The 19420-nt window shown below is 36.6% G+C and overlaps 3 protein-coding genes across 8 annotated transcripts; 1 reads left to right on the top strand and 2 right to left on the bottom strand.

Moving 5' to 3' along the window:
• The first annotated feature begins 8 nt into the window (after positions 1–8).
• On the top strand, positions 9–3072 carry nsmce2 (NSE2 (MMS21) homolog, SMC5-SMC6 complex SUMO ligase). 3 transcript variants are annotated; one of them, XM_051865796.1, is made up of 7 exons: positions 9–151; positions 789–920; positions 1630–1742; positions 1841–1994; positions 2093–2184; positions 2298–2404; positions 2627–3072. In XM_051865796.1, the coding sequence occupies exons 2-7, from the start codon at positions 806–808 to the stop codon at positions 2736–2738; spliced, it is 693 nt and encodes a 230-aa protein (XP_051721756.1). In that variant the 5' UTR covers positions 9–151; positions 789–805; the 3' UTR covers positions 2739–3072. The 3 variants fall into 3 exon arrangements, with proteins under 3 accessions (XP_051721756.1, XP_051721754.1, XP_051721755.1); XM_051865794.1 differs by having other exon boundaries at positions 105–278; XM_051865795.1 differs by having other exon boundaries at positions 130–267.
• Positions 3070–10372, bottom strand: tomm40 (translocase of outer mitochondrial membrane 40 homolog (yeast)). 3 transcript variants are annotated; one of them, XM_051865789.1, is made up of 10 exons: positions 10219–10372; positions 9431–9654; positions 9275–9342; positions 8499–8591; positions 8248–8349; positions 7846–7951; positions 7154–7276; positions 6973–7049; positions 6765–6867; positions 3070–4540 (listed from the first exon to the last, which is right to left on the bottom strand). In XM_051865789.1, the coding sequence occupies exons 2-10, from the start codon at positions 9651–9653 to the stop codon at positions 4401–4403; spliced, it is 1035 nt and encodes a 344-aa protein (XP_051721749.1). In that variant the 5' UTR covers position 9654; positions 10219–10372; the 3' UTR covers positions 3070–4400. The 3 variants fall into 3 exon arrangements, with proteins under 3 accessions (XP_051721749.1, XP_051721748.1, XP_051721750.1); XM_051865788.1 differs by lacking the exon at positions 10219–10372 and adding an exon at positions 9903–10134; XM_051865790.1 differs by lacking the exon at positions 10219–10372 and adding an exon at positions 9851–9869.
• A 1339-nt stretch (positions 10373–11711) lies between these two features.
• Positions 11712–19418, bottom strand: ddx61 (DEAD (Asp-Glu-Ala-Asp) box helicase 61). Of its 2 annotated transcripts, none has more exons than XM_051865786.1 (14): positions 19251–19418; positions 17569–18515; positions 17359–17422; positions 17160–17264; positions 16911–17040; positions 16197–16343; positions 15352–15446; positions 15135–15257; positions 14874–15002; positions 14553–14669; positions 13816–13879; positions 13620–13721; positions 13243–13451; positions 11712–13139 (listed from the first exon to the last, which is right to left on the bottom strand). In XM_051865786.1, exons 2-13 carry the CDS (start codon positions 17742–17744, stop codon positions 13252–13254), a joined length of 1452 nt encoding a protein of 483 aa, XP_051721746.1. In that variant the 5' UTR covers positions 17745–18515; positions 19251–19418; the 3' UTR covers positions 11712–13139; positions 13243–13251. The 2 variants fall into 2 exon arrangements, with proteins under 2 accessions (XP_051721746.1, XP_051721747.1); XM_051865787.1 differs by having other exon boundaries at positions 11712–13042.
• Positions 19419–19420: the final 2 nt, after the last annotated feature.

Genomic DNA, 19420 nt, shown 5'->3' with positions numbered 1-19420 from the left:
GACTTTCCGTTAAATTTGACTGTCAAATTAACAGTCACTCAAGCAAAGAAATATGCGGTTTATTCGAATTTGAAAAAATGCTAATATTTGAAAATGTAGCATTTTGTCAGCGATTTTTTTTACAGACTTTGCCACAATTATGTGTAACGTAGTAAGTATTTTAAGACTAGTTATGAATGATTATGAAATGGTTAGAAGTCTTTTATATTGACGTGTCATTCAAGGCGTTTTGAAACCGGAAACGACTACTTGGTGGCGCTACTTTTGGTAAAGCGAAGGTTTCGTATTGAGTTTTTTTTTATTATGTTTGTAAAAATATCGCAGATAAGTAATTTGAATGTTTCAAAAATGTTATAGCTTGCCACTTAGATCAATAAGTTGCTAATAAGTTTCGTTAAAGAGTTCACGAAAGAATAAAAATAATGCCATCATTTACTCATGCTGTGACAAACCGGTGTGACTTTATTTTTCCCTGAGGTTTAACGAAAAATGTTCGGCAGGATGTTTGAGACCGTCAGCCTTAGTCACCAATCAATTACATATCTTTTTTCATGTAATAAAATTGAATGGTGACTAAAGCTGTCGTTCTGTCCATCATCTTTTTGATGTTCCATTTAAGAAATAAAGTCATACAGGTTTAAACAACGAGAGGTTGGGTGAAAGAAATTAAGTGCACTATCGATTTAAATGTTCCTTGCTGTTCGCTTTTGTCAAAGTAGGTGAACGTAAATTATAAAGTTGCACGTGAATTTGTGGGATTGAATTTGTGATTATTTCTTTTCGAGCAGTCCTGTGCCCTGTAGAGATGTCTCTAAGCTCAGTACAGTCCACCTTGTCCACTCTGAAGTCATGTCAAGCAGATATTGGAGCTTGTATGGACATGATATCAGACGTTGCACTGGGAATAGTCGAAGCACAAGGTGAGCAGCCAGTCAATTAAACCGTATTTTTACATCAACAACTATATTAACTGAACTATATATATATAATTCATTTTATTCAGCAAGGATACATTAAATAGATCAAAATTGCAGTAAAGATATGTATAATGTTAGAATGTTCTAATAAATGCCATTCTTTTGAACTTGATATTTATCTAAGAATCCTGAAAAAAAAAATTCACATGGTTTTCACAAAAATATTAAGTAGCAGAACTGTTTTAAACGATGTTTTGTAATAAGAAATGTTTCTTGAGCACCAAATTAGCATAATAGTATGATTTCTGAAGGATCATGTGACACTGAAGACTGGAGTAATGATGCTGAAAATCTGAAAAGCTTTGCTTTCACAGGAATTAATTACATTTTAAAGTATATTCAAATAGAACGTATATTTTAAATTGTAATAATATTTCACAGAATTGCTGTTTTTACTATATTTTTATCAAATAAATACAGCCTTGGTGAGCATAAGAGACTTCTTTCAGAAAAATAAAAAACTGTTGAATGGTAGTGTAAATCCCTGATTTAATATATATAGCCTAATACCCACAAGAGTAAGCCCGATTAATCTCTTTTTGCCTGTTATATATTTCTTAATATGATGCATATATTTATCATTGTCCCAAATATTATCATTTTTTTTTCAGACATACTTTTCAAAATGTACTTTACTTTAATCTAATTTCAGGTATGGACAACAGTCCAGCTCTGAAGAAACTGGAGGAGATGATTCTGGAGTGTTCCAGACTGGACAGAGAAATCAATTGTTTTGTGGAGTCTGTTGATGAGAAAACTGCTCAGGTTTGTCTTACTGACTATTGCCAGTGCTTCATTTTGACACAAAGTCTTTGTCAAGTCACCCACTGAGCCACCCTGGGTTTCTCCCATATGTTCTGTAGGTCAGAAATGAACCTCCAGAGGCCATGGTTCATCTGAGAAACTCTGTAAAGGACCGTTTCAGTGAGTTAATGGCTGGAGTTTCAGATGCAGACCTGCAAAGGCACAGCAAGGTGGTTGCCTTCAAAGACAGTGTCAGGAAATATGCCATGCAAGGTGTGACAACACTTTTTGTAGCACAGCATTCACAAAAGCCACGTCATAAGTGATGCCATTCTTCAATGTATATTTGTGCATATATGTGTATGAATTAGGTCAAACTGATGCTGAGAACGAAGAGGAGGAACTCGATGAGGACATTGCTGTAACACAGAGCCAGACAAACTTCATCTGTCCTCTCACACAGGTGAACATAATTTTACATGATCAACTGCACAAGATGTTATAGCTCTTGAGTTAAAAGTTCACATTTGTGGTGGTTGTGTTTGTTTTTAATTTTACCGTATCTTGTTCTGACAGGTTGAGATGGTCAATCCAGTAAAAAACAAGAAATGCAATCATTACTATGACCAAGCGGCTGTACTTGAAATGATTAAGGCCAAGCACAAAAATAAGAAGAATTTTCGGTATGTAGCCACTGCTCAGTTCTGTCTTTACCTTGTCCCAAATAAGTATACATTTATCTGTAATTCATTTTCATGTCCTGCCACCAGCCAGTGTCAATGTAAACTAAAAAAAAAGCCTTATGCTCATCAAGCCTGCATTTATTTAAGCAAAAGTAAAGTGAAAATATTAATTCTGTAAAATATTATTACAATTTAAAACAACTATTTTTCTCTTTTTCACAGCTGTCCAAAGGTTGGATGTGACAACAGAGATGTTCAGCAGTCGGACCTCGAATTGGATCTGGTTATGAAGAGAATGATCCAGAACCACAAGAGACAGAGCGGAAAAACTTAATTTGTCTAAATCAGTCCCGCAGATGTGCTAGTTATTCTGTCTGAAATGGGAACGTGGTTTGCCTGAACGTTGAAATCTAGAACTGGAGGCTTTTGTTGTAAAATTTGGTTTGTTATAGTTAATATATAACACATTTGCAGTTCTTGTTTTGTAATACAAATATAAATGCACTATGCTTACCAATGCGCTTTTTTTAAACAAGAAATATGTTCCTTCTCATATTGTCTCACTGTCAAACCTCAAATTACCTACACAATTTATCCTTAGTCAATGAGAGTAAGACTCTTTTCATCTCTGTAAATGACAATAAAAACCTGGTTCCTTTCAAAACTCATTTCACAACCAGATGTTTATTCAACAATTGCACTGTAAAATAATCCATTAGAATCAGGCCAAAAGCCTGTTTTATATTACTCCACCATGTCACAAAGACATGAAATCAGCATGAGACATGAAAAACTCCAGTGGGCATTAAAACCAGCTTAAATTTTACAGGTTTATTATAGTATCTGCTCCAACTCTTTGACTGCCCCAAAAACCTTTAATTGTGTACAACAGCTAATTAAAATAATACAAACTTTGGAAATTCTTCCAAGTGGAAAATTCAGTGATGCATTTCAAGACATAAAAAGGACAGTCTGATTGGTTACGCCCGGTCAATATGAAACCAGCATCCGAATTTGGCCCTAAGACCCTAACGGACAAATACAGGAAAAGTATCTCATGGTCAAAAGTCTCAGACGGTCTTTCATCACTAGTTATTTTTCCAGTTTCACAGACAAGGCTTAGATTAAGCCAGGAGTAGGCCATAGTTAAATTAGTACATTTAAGTAGCTTTTATAAATGTGCCTTAAAAAAACAAATACTGGTGTGAATCTTGAGACAAAGCCACTGACATATTTTAAGATCTGTCAGTGCAAGTTGCTTTTAGTTAAGAGAGCTCAAACATTTGTTTTAGTCTGGGACTAGGCTTAAGCCTTGTCTGTGAAACCAGGCAAAAGGGACACAGGCATTGACTTAAACAACCCAGAGCTTCCCATGCATTGAATTTTCATAATTTTGACATCACAAACAGCATTTCATGGAGTATATCATTGAAGATTAAATTTTAATTCTTCCAAGAACATTAAGTAAAAAATGAGCACACTTAAACCATCTGACCACATTTATATAGACCAAAACAAGTGGTTTATGTTTATAGATCAAAAAATGGAAGTCTTTTGCCCTTGAGAAAACCGTCTTGTGTAAAAGCCAAAAAAATTATTTTGTCTCAACAAAGGCAAAAAAACAGAGCAAAGGCATCTCCACATTAACGGACTGTATTTGACTGAATCATATTTTGAATACAGATACGTACTTTCTTCCAAAACATCTTTAATGTTACATGCATCGGACATTCTTCTTCCACATGATGTGCATTTAAAAACAAACCTTATGTGACTGTCTGTGTATCAGATAACTGAACATTTAGATTGATGAGAGCTCTTTTGGACTGTCCCGCAAGCTCTTTGTCCTGGTCCATCCTTGTGAAGGTTCAACGCACTAATACTGGGAGTCTCTGAGTCCGTTTCAGTGTTGGTCCATGTCCCCATGTCTCTTTGCACCAGTCCAAGCGTGGTGGAGGGTTGTATCTGTCGAGATTCTGAAATCGCCATGGTTGTTCTATCCGATAGTGACACCAAAGCCACACTGAAACTTGTTCTTGCGGTGGTTAAGGAAGGCGCCTAGAGCTAATGATAGAGGAAGGGGAAGCAGCTTCTTTTCCAGCGTCGCTCCCACCACCCAATTGCTGTCTAAAGAACCTGAAGAACAAGGTTGAAGAGGAGAGGTAAGCTTAGCAGCAGAAGAAAACTGGGACATGCATTTAGGTAGGGCTGCACAATTCACAGAAATAAAACCAAAATCACGATATAGCTTAGTGAGATTATCATATCACAAAAGCTGTGATTTAGTCAAATATATGCAATGTGTTTTTCAGAGTGAAGAGCGGCACTGTGTTCTTACATGTGATCAGCTCATGAATCGCTGGCATTTGCAGCATCTCAGAATTAATTGGTTCACAGTAAATGCTGCTCCACACAAACTCCATTGGCTCTGAGTTTGAGGCACTTTAAAGGGTTAGTTTACCCAAAAATGAAAATTCTGTCATTAATTACTCACCCTCATGGCGTTCCACACCCGTAAGACGAGAATATTTTTGGTGCGCCAAAAAAACAAAATAACGACTTATATAGTGATGGCCGATTTCTAAACACTGCTTCTGGAAGCTTCGGAGCGTTATGAATCAGCGTATCGAATCATGATTCGGATCGCATGTCATGTGATGCTGAAATCACGTAACTTTGGCGCTCCGAACTGCTGATTCGACGCGCTGATTTGACATGCTGATTCATAACGCTCCGAAGCTTCCTGAAGCAGTGTTTTGAAATCGGGCATCACCATATAAGTCGTTATTTTATTTTTTTTGGCGCACCAAAAATATTCACGTTGCTTTATAATATTAATATTGAACCACTGTACTCCCATGAACTGATTTAAATATGTTTTTAGTACATTAATGGATCTTGAGAGAGGAAATGTCATTGCTGGCTATGCAGGCCTCACTGAGCCATCGGATTTGAACAAAAATATCTTAATTTGCGTTTCGAAGATTAACGAAGGTCTTACAGGTGGAACGGCATGAGGGTGAGTAATTAATGACATTATTTTCATTTTTGGGTGAACTAACCCTTTAACGTGCATTTGAGAATGCAACATATGCCAACCTTCTTCCCATACTTGTAAGGAGAAGTGCTTATCGACTGTATTGGCGAGTCTCATAAACATTGCCAGTTGTCTTATGTTAAACAGTTGAGGAACAAAAACACATAATAAACCTGCTGCAAGCTGTCCTTAAAGGGACAAAAATGGAAATTGTCATTAATTACTCACCTTCATGTTGTTCCACACCCGTAAGACCTTCGTTCATCTTCGGAACACAAATGAAGATATTTTTGATGAAATTCGAGGTTTTTTTTTTTAATTCCCCATAGACAGCAATTTTTTAAAAGGTACTAAAGACATCGTTAAAATAGTCCATGTGACTGCAGTGGTTCAATCTTAACTTTATGAAGCGATGAGAATACTTTGTGCGCCAAAACAAAAATAAGTTTTTTCAACAATATCTTCTCATTTGTGCCATTCTCCTATGTTGTTTATGTCCAGTGCTTACAGGTTCTACGTCTGAACGCCGGCTCAGTATTGGCCGACGCTGTTCATGTGAGCAGCACGATGTATGTGTGTGATGCTGACGCAGGAGCCGGCCAATAATGAGTCGGCGTTCTGACGTAGAACCTGGAAGCGCTGGACAGTGTAGGAGCGTAGGAGATTGACACAGAAGATATTGTTGAAAAGTATTTTCGTCGCTTCATAAAATTAAGGTTGAACCACTGCAGTCACGTTGACTATTTGAACGCTGTCTTTAGCACCTTTTTGGAAAGTGGTGGTTAAATTGCTGTATATGGGGGATTTCATCAAAAATATCTTAATTTGTGTTCTGAAGATGAACGAAGTTCTTACAGGTGTGGAACGACATGAATGTGAGTAATTAATGACAGAAATTTCATTTTTGGGTGAACTAACACTTTAATTTTAATCAAACAAATGACAGAAAAATCACTCACTGCTCCTGACTGAATAACTTTTGTAACTTTAATAAGGATTAATCTACGTTTAATTTATACAGTTAAGACTATGCAGTGTTATTTTACTTTTGATTACTTTATTAAATTTCTATACCTGAAAATTGTGACTTTTCACTGGTATCTAAAATTTTGGTGTCATAACTGCCTGTTTTTGCAAAAACAGGCTCCCGGCTGGTAAAAAATATTTATGGCCAGTAAATTTCACCGGCCATTGGCAGGTGTGGCAAAAAGTTTTAGGTCCAGTGTGTATTTTTATATATATATTATATATATATATATATCAGGACAATCAATCTCAACTCAACTTTCGAATGCTAACAGTTCAAGAAAAGCCTTCCAATACCTTTAAACAGCAGATTTGCTTTGGGTACATCCAACTGATAACCAAACGACATGCTTGTGTCCTGCATCCGTGTGCTAGCCTCAAATTCCACCCCAACCTGGAGCTGTAGGAGGTTTTAAGATTCAAAGGAGTGAGTTTAACAGACCAAGGGTCTTATCTTGAGTAACAGATCTGTCATTTAATTGGTCTACATCCATATATGAAGTACCTGGTCATTAGCTTTGTGGTAGTATGATGCATGTGCACCAGCTCCTCCAACAGTCAACGTGGCAACATAGTTACTACCTGAGGATAAAAAGGTAGCATGTCAAATCAGTACATTTTATAAAATTATGATTTTTGCCAGACGTTGAATAAAATGTGATAAAGAATGATCTGGAAATGATTACCTGTGTACCTGCCCACTAATGATGTGACAGTGCCCTCCTCTCCTGGTCTCCTGTGATAGACCAGCTCACCCCCCAATACCAAAGAGGGAGACAAGGACTGGAGGTAGTGTGCCACAATGATACCTATCAGATGAAACATGAATGTGAATGTGAGCTCTTACATAAGGGAGATTATCAGTAAATAGTTTACATTTCTGTGTGTTCCTCACCAAAAAACAATCATATGACTTCTGAAGACTTACACTAACATTCAAAAGTTTAGGGTCAGTAAGAGGTTTTTTTTTTTTTTAGAAAGAAATTAATACTTCAGTAATTCAGCAAGGATGCATTAAATTGATCAAAAGTGACAGTAAAATGTATCTGGTTTCCACAAAAATATTAAGCAGCACAACTGCTTTCAACATTGATAATAAGAAATGTTTCTTGAGCACCAAATCAGCATATTAGAATGATTTCTTAAGGATCATGTGACACTGAAGTGACATGAAGGCCAAGTATGGTAACCCATACTTGGAATTTGTCCTCTGCATTTAAACCATCCAAGTTAGTGCACAAAAAAAAAATCTCACAGACCCAAATTTTTAACAGTAGTGTGTAATAGGAATATAGTGTAAAAAAAAAAAAAAAAAAATCTTGTATAGTAATTTTTGAAGCTAGACAATCATGGTCAATAGCAAATGCAAACTGGTTACCAGATCCAACAAGAACATCTGGGTTGCCAAGGGTAACAGCAGCTGTGAAGTCATTGCCACGGTATTCTGCATCACATTGCCAGTTTACAAACTTCTGTTGCTGCGTCTGTAACCCATGATTTAGTAAGGCAATTAATAACAGTACACTATGCAGCACTGAGCATCATTTAACAAGTAAAAGAAAAAAAAAAAAAAAAAAAAAATCAGTGCAGTAATTTAAAAATAATTTAGCCATCTAGGAATACAATTCTTCTCACCAAATCATAGGAATGATTTTTCTCACAGCAAGTCTTAATCACATTAAAAACAATGCCATGTGTAAGGTGTACTGGGCCATAATTTGTTCTATTTCCTTATAACTCTGATTGTAACCAGCGAACACGATTGCAAAGCTGTACATACCTGAATGGCCACTTTAGAGCGAACATGGTTGGTCAGCTGATGGATGATCTGTGCATTTAGACTGCCTGTGTTGTCCATGTCACCTACCATGACCGGAAAAGACTGAGGGGGGCAGAATGCAAAAAAGAGAGGTGTGAACATCACATCATACTCACCTTTTCATTCTGAAACAATAATGGTGCAGCAAGTTGACAGAAAATCAAGTCAAATTTTTGTCAGCCTGTCAGTTAAAAAGTAACTAAGGTGCTCACCTCTGCAGGTCCTGTTTGCTTGCTGCCCACATATGTGGCTCCGAATCTGTACCCCGAGTCCCCCAAGGTGCTTAGAGTAATTGTGTGACTAACCTGAGGAAGCAAATCAAGATGTTATACACTACAGTAAAAAGTATGAAATGATTTTTTTTAAAAAGGAGTCGCTTATGCTCTCAAAGCCTGCATTTATTTGATAAATACAGTAAAAAAATATATATATATATATTATGAAATTTAAAAATATTTCATATAAATATTTTATAAATATTATAATATATTTTAAAACATAATTTATCCCTGTGATGGTAAAGCTGGATTTTCAGCCATTACTCCAGTCTTCAGTGACACATGATCCTTTAGAAATGGCTGCTCATTTATTATTAATGGATCTTATTATACTTAATGTTGAAAACATTTTTTCTCTCTCTCTTTTATTTTAAATCTATCTTACTCCACACTTTAGAATGGTAGGGTATCACAATTTCCTCAACAATTTCAAGCAGCAAAAAGGCTCATGTGACACTGATATATATATATATATATAAAAAAGAAAATGGTTCATTTGAATTGTTTTAATATTTCAAAATAATTTTGATCAAATAAATGCAGCCTTGGTGAGCATAAGAGACTTCTTTCAAAAACATTAAAAATTCCTAATTATTCCAAACTTTTGGCCATTAGTGTATATATTGTTGTCCTTTGATATTTCAATTCTAAGAAGAAAAAAATGAATTATTCAAGAGCTTGTGAATCCCATTTATAAAGTGGTGACTGACCTGGAAGTGATTACTCAAGCCTTTGTTGACAACCAAGCGTACCCCCTCCATCTGCACAGGGAAGACCTCTGAGAAGCAGACGAAAAGACTGTAAGTAAACAGAACATATATTATGGAACCACAGGAGGAATGCAAGACAATTAGCCTTAAACAAACCTTTGCATTTGCGATGACACTCTTCAAACGTGCCGGGGTTGGGGAGAGAGCCTTCTGTGTCCGTCCCGGGCTGCCCTTGTGTGCCTGAGGAGGGTGGGACTGCAGACACTGGGGGCATAGTGAAACCTGGTGGTACCGTCACTAAACCTGCACCTCCTGGGGCACTGCCACCCCCTGAAGCCGGGGGTGGGTTTGGAGAGCTGGCAGCCAACACACTGCCCATGCTGAAGGACAAGACAACAGTATGATAACATTGAAATAACATTAAATGTCATAACACTATCATTAACTTCAGGATGATCTACTTCCACTGACAACAATCATAGGGCAAAAGGTCACGTTCCTACAATCAAAAAGACTATCAGTAACCAACATATTTTTGCTTCTAACAATTGCCAACTGTCAAAACCAAATGAAAACCTTGATCTCTCCCTAGGTTTAGGCAACTGACGAGTAGTTCAGCAGCGAGTACCTAGTTATGAACACCAATTTTGTGTGCACAGCAACGACTAGAATCTGGCTCACTAGAGAAAAGTAGTGCACTAGCATGTGAAGCTTCATTCACGCCTCATTGGCTATATAGCAGGTAAGCTAAGGTTAATGCTAGCTAACTAGCTAACGTGTGAAAAAACAAAGAAAGACTGGCACATTTCTAAATGAGACGCACGAAAGAAGCTGTATTCTATATTAGCTGGACAGTCGTTTCTATCAATAAATGACGGACTAATTAATAGTAAGTGTATGAATACATTTTATGTAACTATTTGCAGGCCTCGTGCTATACTCACGTTTAGCAATGCAGTCCAGTTATACGGCTGAGAGGCACCGGTAGGATGACAGACTACGTAACGGACGTCTTGGCCAACCCATTCCGGCTGTATTAATAGATCATTGGATAAAAGACGCCACAACTGTCTGATGATTGGCTACTGAATATGGCGTCCTTGTGAGGTATCGGGGAAGGAAATACGACGGTTCGTGGCGTGTATTCTACACTCCTTCAAAGTTACACTTCAAGGGTATGAGCTGTACATTTGCGTTTGCGTTATTCATGCATGTTTTTTGTTGTAAAGACTGGCAATAAAAAACGACAGGATGTTATTTACAAAAAAGCAAGGGTATGAGTGCTGTCATAGGATTCTCTTTATTATCATTAATAACTGACATTCAGATTTTAAAACAGTTCACATTACAAATAAATAAAGTTTTAACATTTTTTAAATATATTTTTTTTCCAGTTAACATTTATTTTAAGTAATGAAAATGTTTTTTTTTTTTTTTTTATGGTTTTAGATATCCCTGATTCTTGTGAGAATATATATTACAATTATATAGGCCTATTCATCATGAATTTGTATTTGTTTTATTCTCAAATGTGTTCTAGTGTTACTGAATTAAATTGATACTCTTTACTTTTCATACCTTCATACATTTAATATCTTTTGCATTAAAATATTTTAATTATGAAGGTTCATTTCTCTACAATGAAAAACTAATATATCCTGCATGAAAACCAAAGCTTTGCCTATAATTTTGCCTTTGAAGCCAACAAGATTTCTAGCTCTAACTAGACTTTTTTTTTTCCCTATCACAGCACAAAATCAGTTTTACAAAGTTTGAGATTGTTATGGCCTCAGGCGGGAGCTAATATTGATCTTTCACAGAAGTGGCTTTTCTTTAGCCTCCCAAAGAGGCTGAAGTGCTTAAGAGATTGATGTCTGGAGAGTTTCTACCATTTCAGCCAGAGTCCCACAGTACTGTTTGTGCTGTAATTGGCCACTTTTTCACTTTTTTGAAACTTACTTGTTCAGTTTGCTAGCCTTGGTATTGTGTGGGCTGAGCCATGTGGTTTTTTCCATTCTGTAGTGGGCCTAAAGATTTTATAACGTTTATCTCAAACTTTGCTCAACAAGACATAGTTTATGTAGTGTATAGTCACTTAAAAAAAAAAAAAAAAAAAACCTTTTAATACTATAGGAAAATACTATAGAAAAAACGGCTTGTTTACATATAGTTTATCTTATTTTAAACAATTCATGTAGCGATTGTAGATTAATATGTGAGAGCTGTACATTTATCTGGTGGTGGTGAGATTCAATCAACCTACAAAAATTTTGAAAATAAAAAATTATAGGAAAGAAAAGTTAAAGCATTCAACTGCTGTGCCTATAATATGAAGACAATCAACATGCATATTTATTCTGTGCCAATGCCAATTAGGTCACTGAAATGATAAAATTAGTTTCCTAGACTTCAAGGTACTTGGAAGAAAATACAAACATTTGGAGAATATGCTGGACTTTATTTTGTTTAAAAGCTTTGGCCATTCTCCCATAAATCCTCGCAGTAAAACATACAGCTTCTACTTAATACAACACATGGCAGAGAGCACAATTCAACACATACAATGGGACAAAAGTTTACACTTCAAGAGCTACCAACTTTATTACAGCTGCCATTTCATCTCAGCATTTGTGCTGATATGTTGTAAAAGACATTACTTAGATTCTTTCTGTGCATTAGACACCACCAGGGAAAGACTGAATTTAATCAATCACATTACATTGTTTTAATGAAATAAAACCTGACTGTATGATTCAACTGGAAAAAAGTATAATGAACAACCTAAACTGTCCGCCAGTTTTTAAAAAAAACCAAAAAAAACCAAAAAAAAAAAACAGGCTGAACTATTGAAATTAAAGTCCTGCCTCACCAAACATCTGAGCTGGGATACCTGGTTGCCAGACACAAGCAAATCTATTGCTCACCCAGTCAATGCTGAGGTAGGTACTGTTCACTACCAATGAACTGGTGGGTCAAATAGAGAACAAGTGATTTATGGGTTTGAGGTATTACAGCAGTCTAAATCTAGCTGGTAACAATTTCTTCCACTAACAATCCTGACCAAAGCAGAGGTTTTTTTTTTTTTTTTTTTTTGCACTGCGCACCTAGAGTGCTCCCTCCTACCCAGAGGAAGAATATAGATTAAGGCACTTGGAGAGACAGAAATGGCCAAAGTCAGAATGAATTTTAAAAATGGTTGGAAGTTTTCAAAAACTCTTGGGAAAGATGAAACGGTGGTGAGTCAAAAGTTAGCCAAAGAAAAAGTCTGTTTGCATTAGAAAGCACGAGCTTCTCTCAAGATATTTACACACACAAGGCTGTAAACAACCAACAAAAGACCATTATGAATGTGTTAAATCTCCCTGGTTTTCCCTGATCAACTGTAAAGCTCTGAGTAAAACTCATTATATAATGCGCAAAAACCTTTCACATTAGGAGATGGATAGACTAAACGTATTCCTAGTAAAGCTTAGGCATTTGTTTTGGCACCAACTCCTGCCAGTATTTTCTATTTTTATTGTTCTGGTAGATAAAAGAGGGGGCAAAATCCTTATGAACAGCAGTTATGGATGGTAAATGGTCTTTGCCAATGCTCTGGGTTCAAAGAACAGTGGCTTATTGTGCTCCAAATGGAAAAGGGGTAAGCTGCCTCAGTGAGTCCATAGAGAACAAGCCTAATGACTTTATACTGGCCTCTAAACTTGTGGCAGCCAATCACATTTTACCATGGCAGTTCCAGACCGCTGAAGCATTTGGTGAGAAGATGAACTACAACAAACAAAACAAAAACAAAAAACAAAGTCATCTTTGCGTCTGTCTTCAGTAAAAATTGTGCAGAATGCCAAGCATTGGTCCCTTTATTCTCCTGAAAGAAAGGGAGATATTGGTACATTACAAATGAATTTAGTCACATCTGTACATGAGTTGAAGAGCTTCAGATCAGGTCATTTAGGACATGGCCTTCTTACCAGTAAGGGTTAATTAAGCTCGCCTGGTTTGTGAGCAGCCTCCTCCTCGTCAGGGTTCATGGAGTGAAACTCCGCCACATACAGGCTCTTATCAATGCTGCTGGGTATGGGCTTTATGTCAGTCATCAGCTGGTCCTCAATGCCCTTTAGGTTGAAACGATCTTCTGAAGTGATCAGGTTAATGGCCAGACCCAGGTGACCGTACCTACCTGAGAACAGAGAGAGAAAACACTGAAATACACTACATGTAGACCCAAACACAAAACACATTTAAAAAAAAAAATAAATTAAAAAAAAAAAAAAAGACTGGACAAAAATGCAAATGATTAATTGAAACCCTACAATAGTAATCGGTTAAATTATGCATTGATGGTTACCTGATCGACCAATACGGTGCAAGTATGTCTCTGCGTTTTTGGGGAAGTCAAAGTTGATGACTACATTGACAGCCTGGATGTCAATTCCTCTTGTGAAAAGATCTGTGACAAGTAAAACACCACCAAAAAGGTTTCAGAAACATTTAGGAAAATCCCTTGAAAACAGGAAGAGTGGCGCGAATGTGGCTATCCATACCTGTGCAGACCAGGTTCCTACACAGTCCGTTTCTGAAGTCATGGAACACACGATTTCTGTATTCCTGTGATGATATAAAAATAATGTAGGAGAACACAAATCACAACATTATAAAGGACATGCACTACTGTTCAAAACTTTGGAGTCAGTAAGATTGTTTTTGAAAGTTCCTTAGGCTCAGCAAGACTGCATTTATTTGATCAAAAAGAAATTTTTGAAATACAGGGCTCTAACATTTTTCTTTAGGAGCACTTTCTGATCAAAAACATTGGGGGGGACTCGCACCGGTGCGCCTAAATATTTTTTTCACACTCGCACGCAGTAATTTTTAGTCGCAAATGCGAGCGAAATGGTCGCAGTGTAGAGCCCAGAAATATAATTTAAAATAACATTTCCATTTTAATTTATTTTAAAAGGTTATTTTAAAATATTACTTCGTTATTACTCCAGTCTTCAGTGTCACATGATCCATTCTATTTTGCTGATTTGCTGCTCAAGAAACATTTCTTATTATCAATGTTGAAAACTTTTGTGCTGCTTACCATTTTTGTGGAAACCACAATACATTTGTTTTCAGGAACAGAAGTTTAAAAGCACAGCATTTATTTGAAATAGAAATCTTTTATAACAAATGTCTTTACTGTCACTATTTATTTAACGCATCTTTGCTGAATAAAATATTACATTTCTTTAAAAACAACAACTTTTGAATTGTGTAGCTGCATTCTGAAGCTGACCTGCATCATCTTGGCATGGATGTAAAAGCAAGAATAGCCAAGCTGTGTGATCTTCTTGGCAAGGAGTTCCACTCTTTGAGTGGAGTTACAGAAGATGATAGACTGGTTGATTTGGAGCTAAGAAAGAAAGATATCAAATAAATACAAATAAAATAAATAAATGACTTTTTCCCAAGGTGAGGACAAATCGTTCAAAAAGGCTTTAAGACAATACAGTTAGTCAAATGTAGTATGCCAAAGAAGCTTTAGAGTAATACAAATGGAAAACTGGCAAAATACCAGTCGAATCTAGAGCAGATCTTGGAGGGAATGTCTGCTTACCCTTGAGAACAATGTGTTGAGACAGTGCACTTTCTGTCTTTCTGTCACATAGGCATAGTATTGAGTGATGCCTTTCAGTGTCAGCTCATCCATCAGATTGATTTCATATGGCTTCTGAAGGTGTTTGGACTACATAATGGGACATTAGCATGGTTAAAGCAAATTAATATGAAAAATAATCTGAATATAGTAAAATGTTGTACACATTAAATCCAAGACATTTGGCTTCAAAAAGTCTAGGCTGATTATAAAATCTCTCACCATAAATTTCTGCACACTGATGGGGAAAGTGGCAGAATAGAGAAGAATCTGACGGTTTTTGGGCAGGAAGCTGATGATGTCCTCAATAAGCACCACAAAGTCTTGAGAAAGCAACTTATCAGCCTGTGAAGAACAAATCAGATGTCATGAATCATTAGTATTCATTTAGAGAGGATGCTAAGTTGGAAATAGGCTGTTTTTGCATTATTTTTCTCACCTCATCCATGACAACCATCTGAGCTTTGTCAACCTTGGCCACACCTTTCTTTATCAAGTCAAGGATCCTTCCTGGGGTAGCTATTATAACATGTACTAGAGAGAAAAAAATATTAAGGTTAACAGAAGGAGAAAGAGGGACTTCATTCGTCATTGAGAGTGCATTGAACATCCAAATTCTTTTATATAAATTCAATTTCAACTGCCATGATGACATGGCCTGTATAAAAGGGGTGTCCAATCCTGCTACTGGAGGGCCACTATCCTGCAGAGTTTAGGTCCTTTGTCAATGTTAAGATTCTTTTTAATATGCCAATACAAATACTACAGGCTTTCTCAAAGTCTTTATCACTTTATCGCGTAGTACAAGAGCACAAGGATGCAAGATCACTTAAGAACACATTGAGAAATGGCCAAGGTCTTTGGGAATGCCAGAAACCTACAAGCAAATGTGTATTGAGGAAGGCTGGGCATTGGACAACCCTGTATTATAATGAAGTGCATATAATTATGAGACTACTTATCTAATATCATTGTTCCTTGAGAAACAAGGAAGCACATCTTAAGAATTGCTCAAATGACTGGTCTGGCAAGACTTCAGAAAACAGTCAGTAGGTGTGACATCCCGGCAAATCAAGCCATTTCGAGTGGAATGCCGCCTTTGGGCAAATTTACTGCTCAAACATTTCTCACTGAAGAATTCACACAAGGATTGCCTGCAAGGCTGCCATTTGTTACTGTAAAGTTTTTTTTAATTCAATTTTATAACCCTTTCCTTAATTCTCATATCACTACAAACGGTTTAAAACTTGGGGAAACTCAAAGATGGTAAAGAAATCCAATTACCAGTCTCATCAAGACGCATGATGTCATCCCTCAGGTTGGTGCCACCTGTTGTAGCCATAACCTTGATGCCACCAAGGTGCTTGCTCATGTTGATACTTATCTGGCTCACCTGCAGAGCCAACTCACGAGTTGGTACCATCACTAAGGCTAAAACAAAGTTAGAATAAATAATTAAGTAAATGTATATACACAACCATTCAAAGGTTTGAGGTCAGCAAGATTTTCTTTTTAAAGAAATTAACACTTCTTAATATTCTGCAAGGATGGATTAAATTGATCAAAATTGACAGTTATAGACTTTTACATAGCTACAAAATTTCTGTTTCAAATGTACGCTGTTCTTTTGAACTCTCTTAATCAAACAATCCTGAAAAAAAAATATTAGGAAGCACAACTGTTGTCAACAATGATAGGAAATGTTTCCTGAGCACCAAATTAGCACATTAGAATGATTTCTGAAGGATCATGTGACACTGAAGACTGGAGTAATGATGCTAAAAATTCAGCTTTGCCATCACAAGAAAAATTAAATTTAAAAATACATTAAAATATTTGAACTTGCAATGATCTTTCACAATATTACTGTATTTTTGATCAAATAAATACAGGCTTTGAGAGCATAAGAGACATCATACCAACCCCAAACTTCTGAATGGTAGTTTATGTAATTAGTGTATAGAATTTTATAAATAATTTATTCAATGCATGTCAAACCTTGAACATGGTCCTTCTTCAGATCAATCCTTTCCAAGAGGGGGATGAGGTAGGCTCCACTTTTACCTGTGCCATTTTTAGCTCGGGCGAGAATATCCCTCCCTGACAAGACAATGGGAATACTCTCCTCCTACAGAGACAATGTGGGATATAAATCTCAGGACAGGCTCATTCTAAAAGGAATAAGCCAAGCCAATAGAACACAAAAATACCACAGTTTATTTTGTAACTGTACACTAATTAGACTACCTGGATAGGGGAAGGCTTCTCCCAGCCCATCTCAAATATACCCATCAGCAGTTCCCTCTTAAGGCAGTAATCTTCAAATTCGTTCCCCTTAGTTGCGGTCACATCCTGTCAAAAAATAGGGAGTACAAAATCAAAAACTGGGATATCTGCAACCCATTCCAAAATAACCATCTAATAAGAAAAAATTCTCACAACTTACTGTGGTTCGCACTCTCATGTCTTTCGGTGGAAGTTGCAGGCACTTCTTCCAGTCATCTCCAAACCTAAAATTAATTGTTAACAAAATAAATTTGACTTTATACATTATGAATAAAAGCTTGAATAACAAACAGCTCAACTAGCATGAGTAATGAGGAAACAATGTCAAAAGGTACCAGACTCAATTCAAATAACTATACATAAAGATTACCTGATACCGCCACTGCTTTGTGGTATACTGCTTCCTTTCTGGGGCATCATAGGTGTTTTTCCTGACTGTGTTGAGGAAGTAAGCGATCCTGACTGGAGGGTCATAGGCTTGGACTGTCCATTCTGTTTGGTCATTTGCATGACTGAAGCAGGGATCTCTGTTCTCGCTGTAGCCATTGTCAGATGTTTTCCTCAACAGTTTCAATCAAATTAATATTTTTGTATTTTTCTTTTCTTTTTTTTGCTACTTTTGAGCTATTCTTTAAACTGTTTTACTGTTACGCTCAACGCGCTTTTGTGTAAACAGTTTCCGGTACGTACAGACCTCTTAAAAAGAAGAGTGCCTGGCGTATAACAATTGTTTATAATAAGCTCTCCCAAAATAGGAGAAAATTATATTTATATGAATAAATATATCACAAGCCTAGAGTCAACGTACAAAATAACTAGCAAACAAGTACTTGTAAAATTCAAGTCTTGCACAAGGATTTCAAAAATGCAAGTGAGCAAAAATCTATTAATGCCTTCCAAAAGTCACTTTTACGTTATCCCTGAAAAGTGACAAAGTATTCACTTTTATTTTTTAAACCGCTGGATTGCAGAAATCCTGAAGTACCCTCTGTATTCCTTTTGGTATCCAAAAAGTATAAAGTATTTACATTCAAAAGCACAAGGCTCAGCTAAAGGTTCTTAATGTGCTCTTAAAATTCTAGTATTCTCTTCGTCATGAGGAATTTCAAACTTTGCTCAGTGTCACTTGCTCCTATTTAACCTGCTGAAAAACTCCAACGACACTGAGGGATTTCAAACTGAAAGTCAATGCAGGATTATGAGTCCAAAATTAAGTTAAGTCCATAAATGTTTCTACTCTTGGCTTCACGATGTCCGTTTCTCCTCACTTTACTGTCACAGTTCCCGAACACTTCAGTGGAGGAAATTCTGGAACACCTGCCAAATATTAAAGTTATAAAACAAAATGAGTTTCATATCAAGGACATGCTATTTCTGGCATCAAGCAATGGGTTAGTTTCACAGTTTATCTTTAAATACATATGAACATTTGTGTTCAAATCATATTAAAAAGAACAGAACATATATAGCATAGTTCTGCGTTAATAATACCTTTCAACACACAAACTAGCTAATTAGCAAGACACCCACGTTTAGCTAACAATTTCAAACACTTGTTAAAAGTGTGGAAACACTTGGAATTCGTATGACAATTCGGATTAATAACACATTTGTTTCAATTCGAATCTGATTTAAGGTCCTTCACTAATTCGCTAAAGGTTTAACGATAAGCTCTGAAGCTAAAAGTGTGCGCGAGAGTCAAGAGTTGTTAGCGGAGCTAGCCGACAAACACCACAAAGGTGGTTTATCGACAAAGTTTTTTCGTGTCAGATTCAACGAGAGTTCGCGAATATAGTTCCGAGTATTATACAAGAACAACTCAGCGCAAAACGTTTTTCTGGGGACAGAGTGAACTTTGTTTCTTGAGTTGAGCAATCGCTTAACTATATTTAAAACCTATTATTAAACAGCATGCTAGCTCAACCTGCCAGCGGTACATTGTTAAGATGGGTTAGCTTAGCTAAATGCTAATAAGAGAGCAAGAGAGAGACGCTGTGCACGTTGGGAAAGATAAATGTCTAGTTTAACTAAATTCATGTTTGACTATGTTACCTCCTAATTTTGAAGGATTTGAATCTTCGTGGATTTGATTAATTCTTCGAATGTTTCTTGAGAAATTCTTTGTTGCTGTGGCTTTTGTCTCTTCCGTCTAGAGATTTAACATGGCCGTGCGCTGAATTGATCTCGGAGGACGTAAACGCACCGAAAAGTCGACATCGACC

Source organism: Ctenopharyngodon idella, chromosome 16 (assembly GCF_019924925.1).
Source record: "Ctenopharyngodon idella isolate HZGC_01 chromosome 16, HZGC01, whole genome shotgun sequence".
Lineage (NCBI taxonomy): Eukaryota > Metazoa > Chordata > Actinopteri > Cypriniformes > Xenocyprididae > Ctenopharyngodon > Ctenopharyngodon idella.
This window is presented reverse-complemented; position numbering and strand designations above follow the sequence as displayed.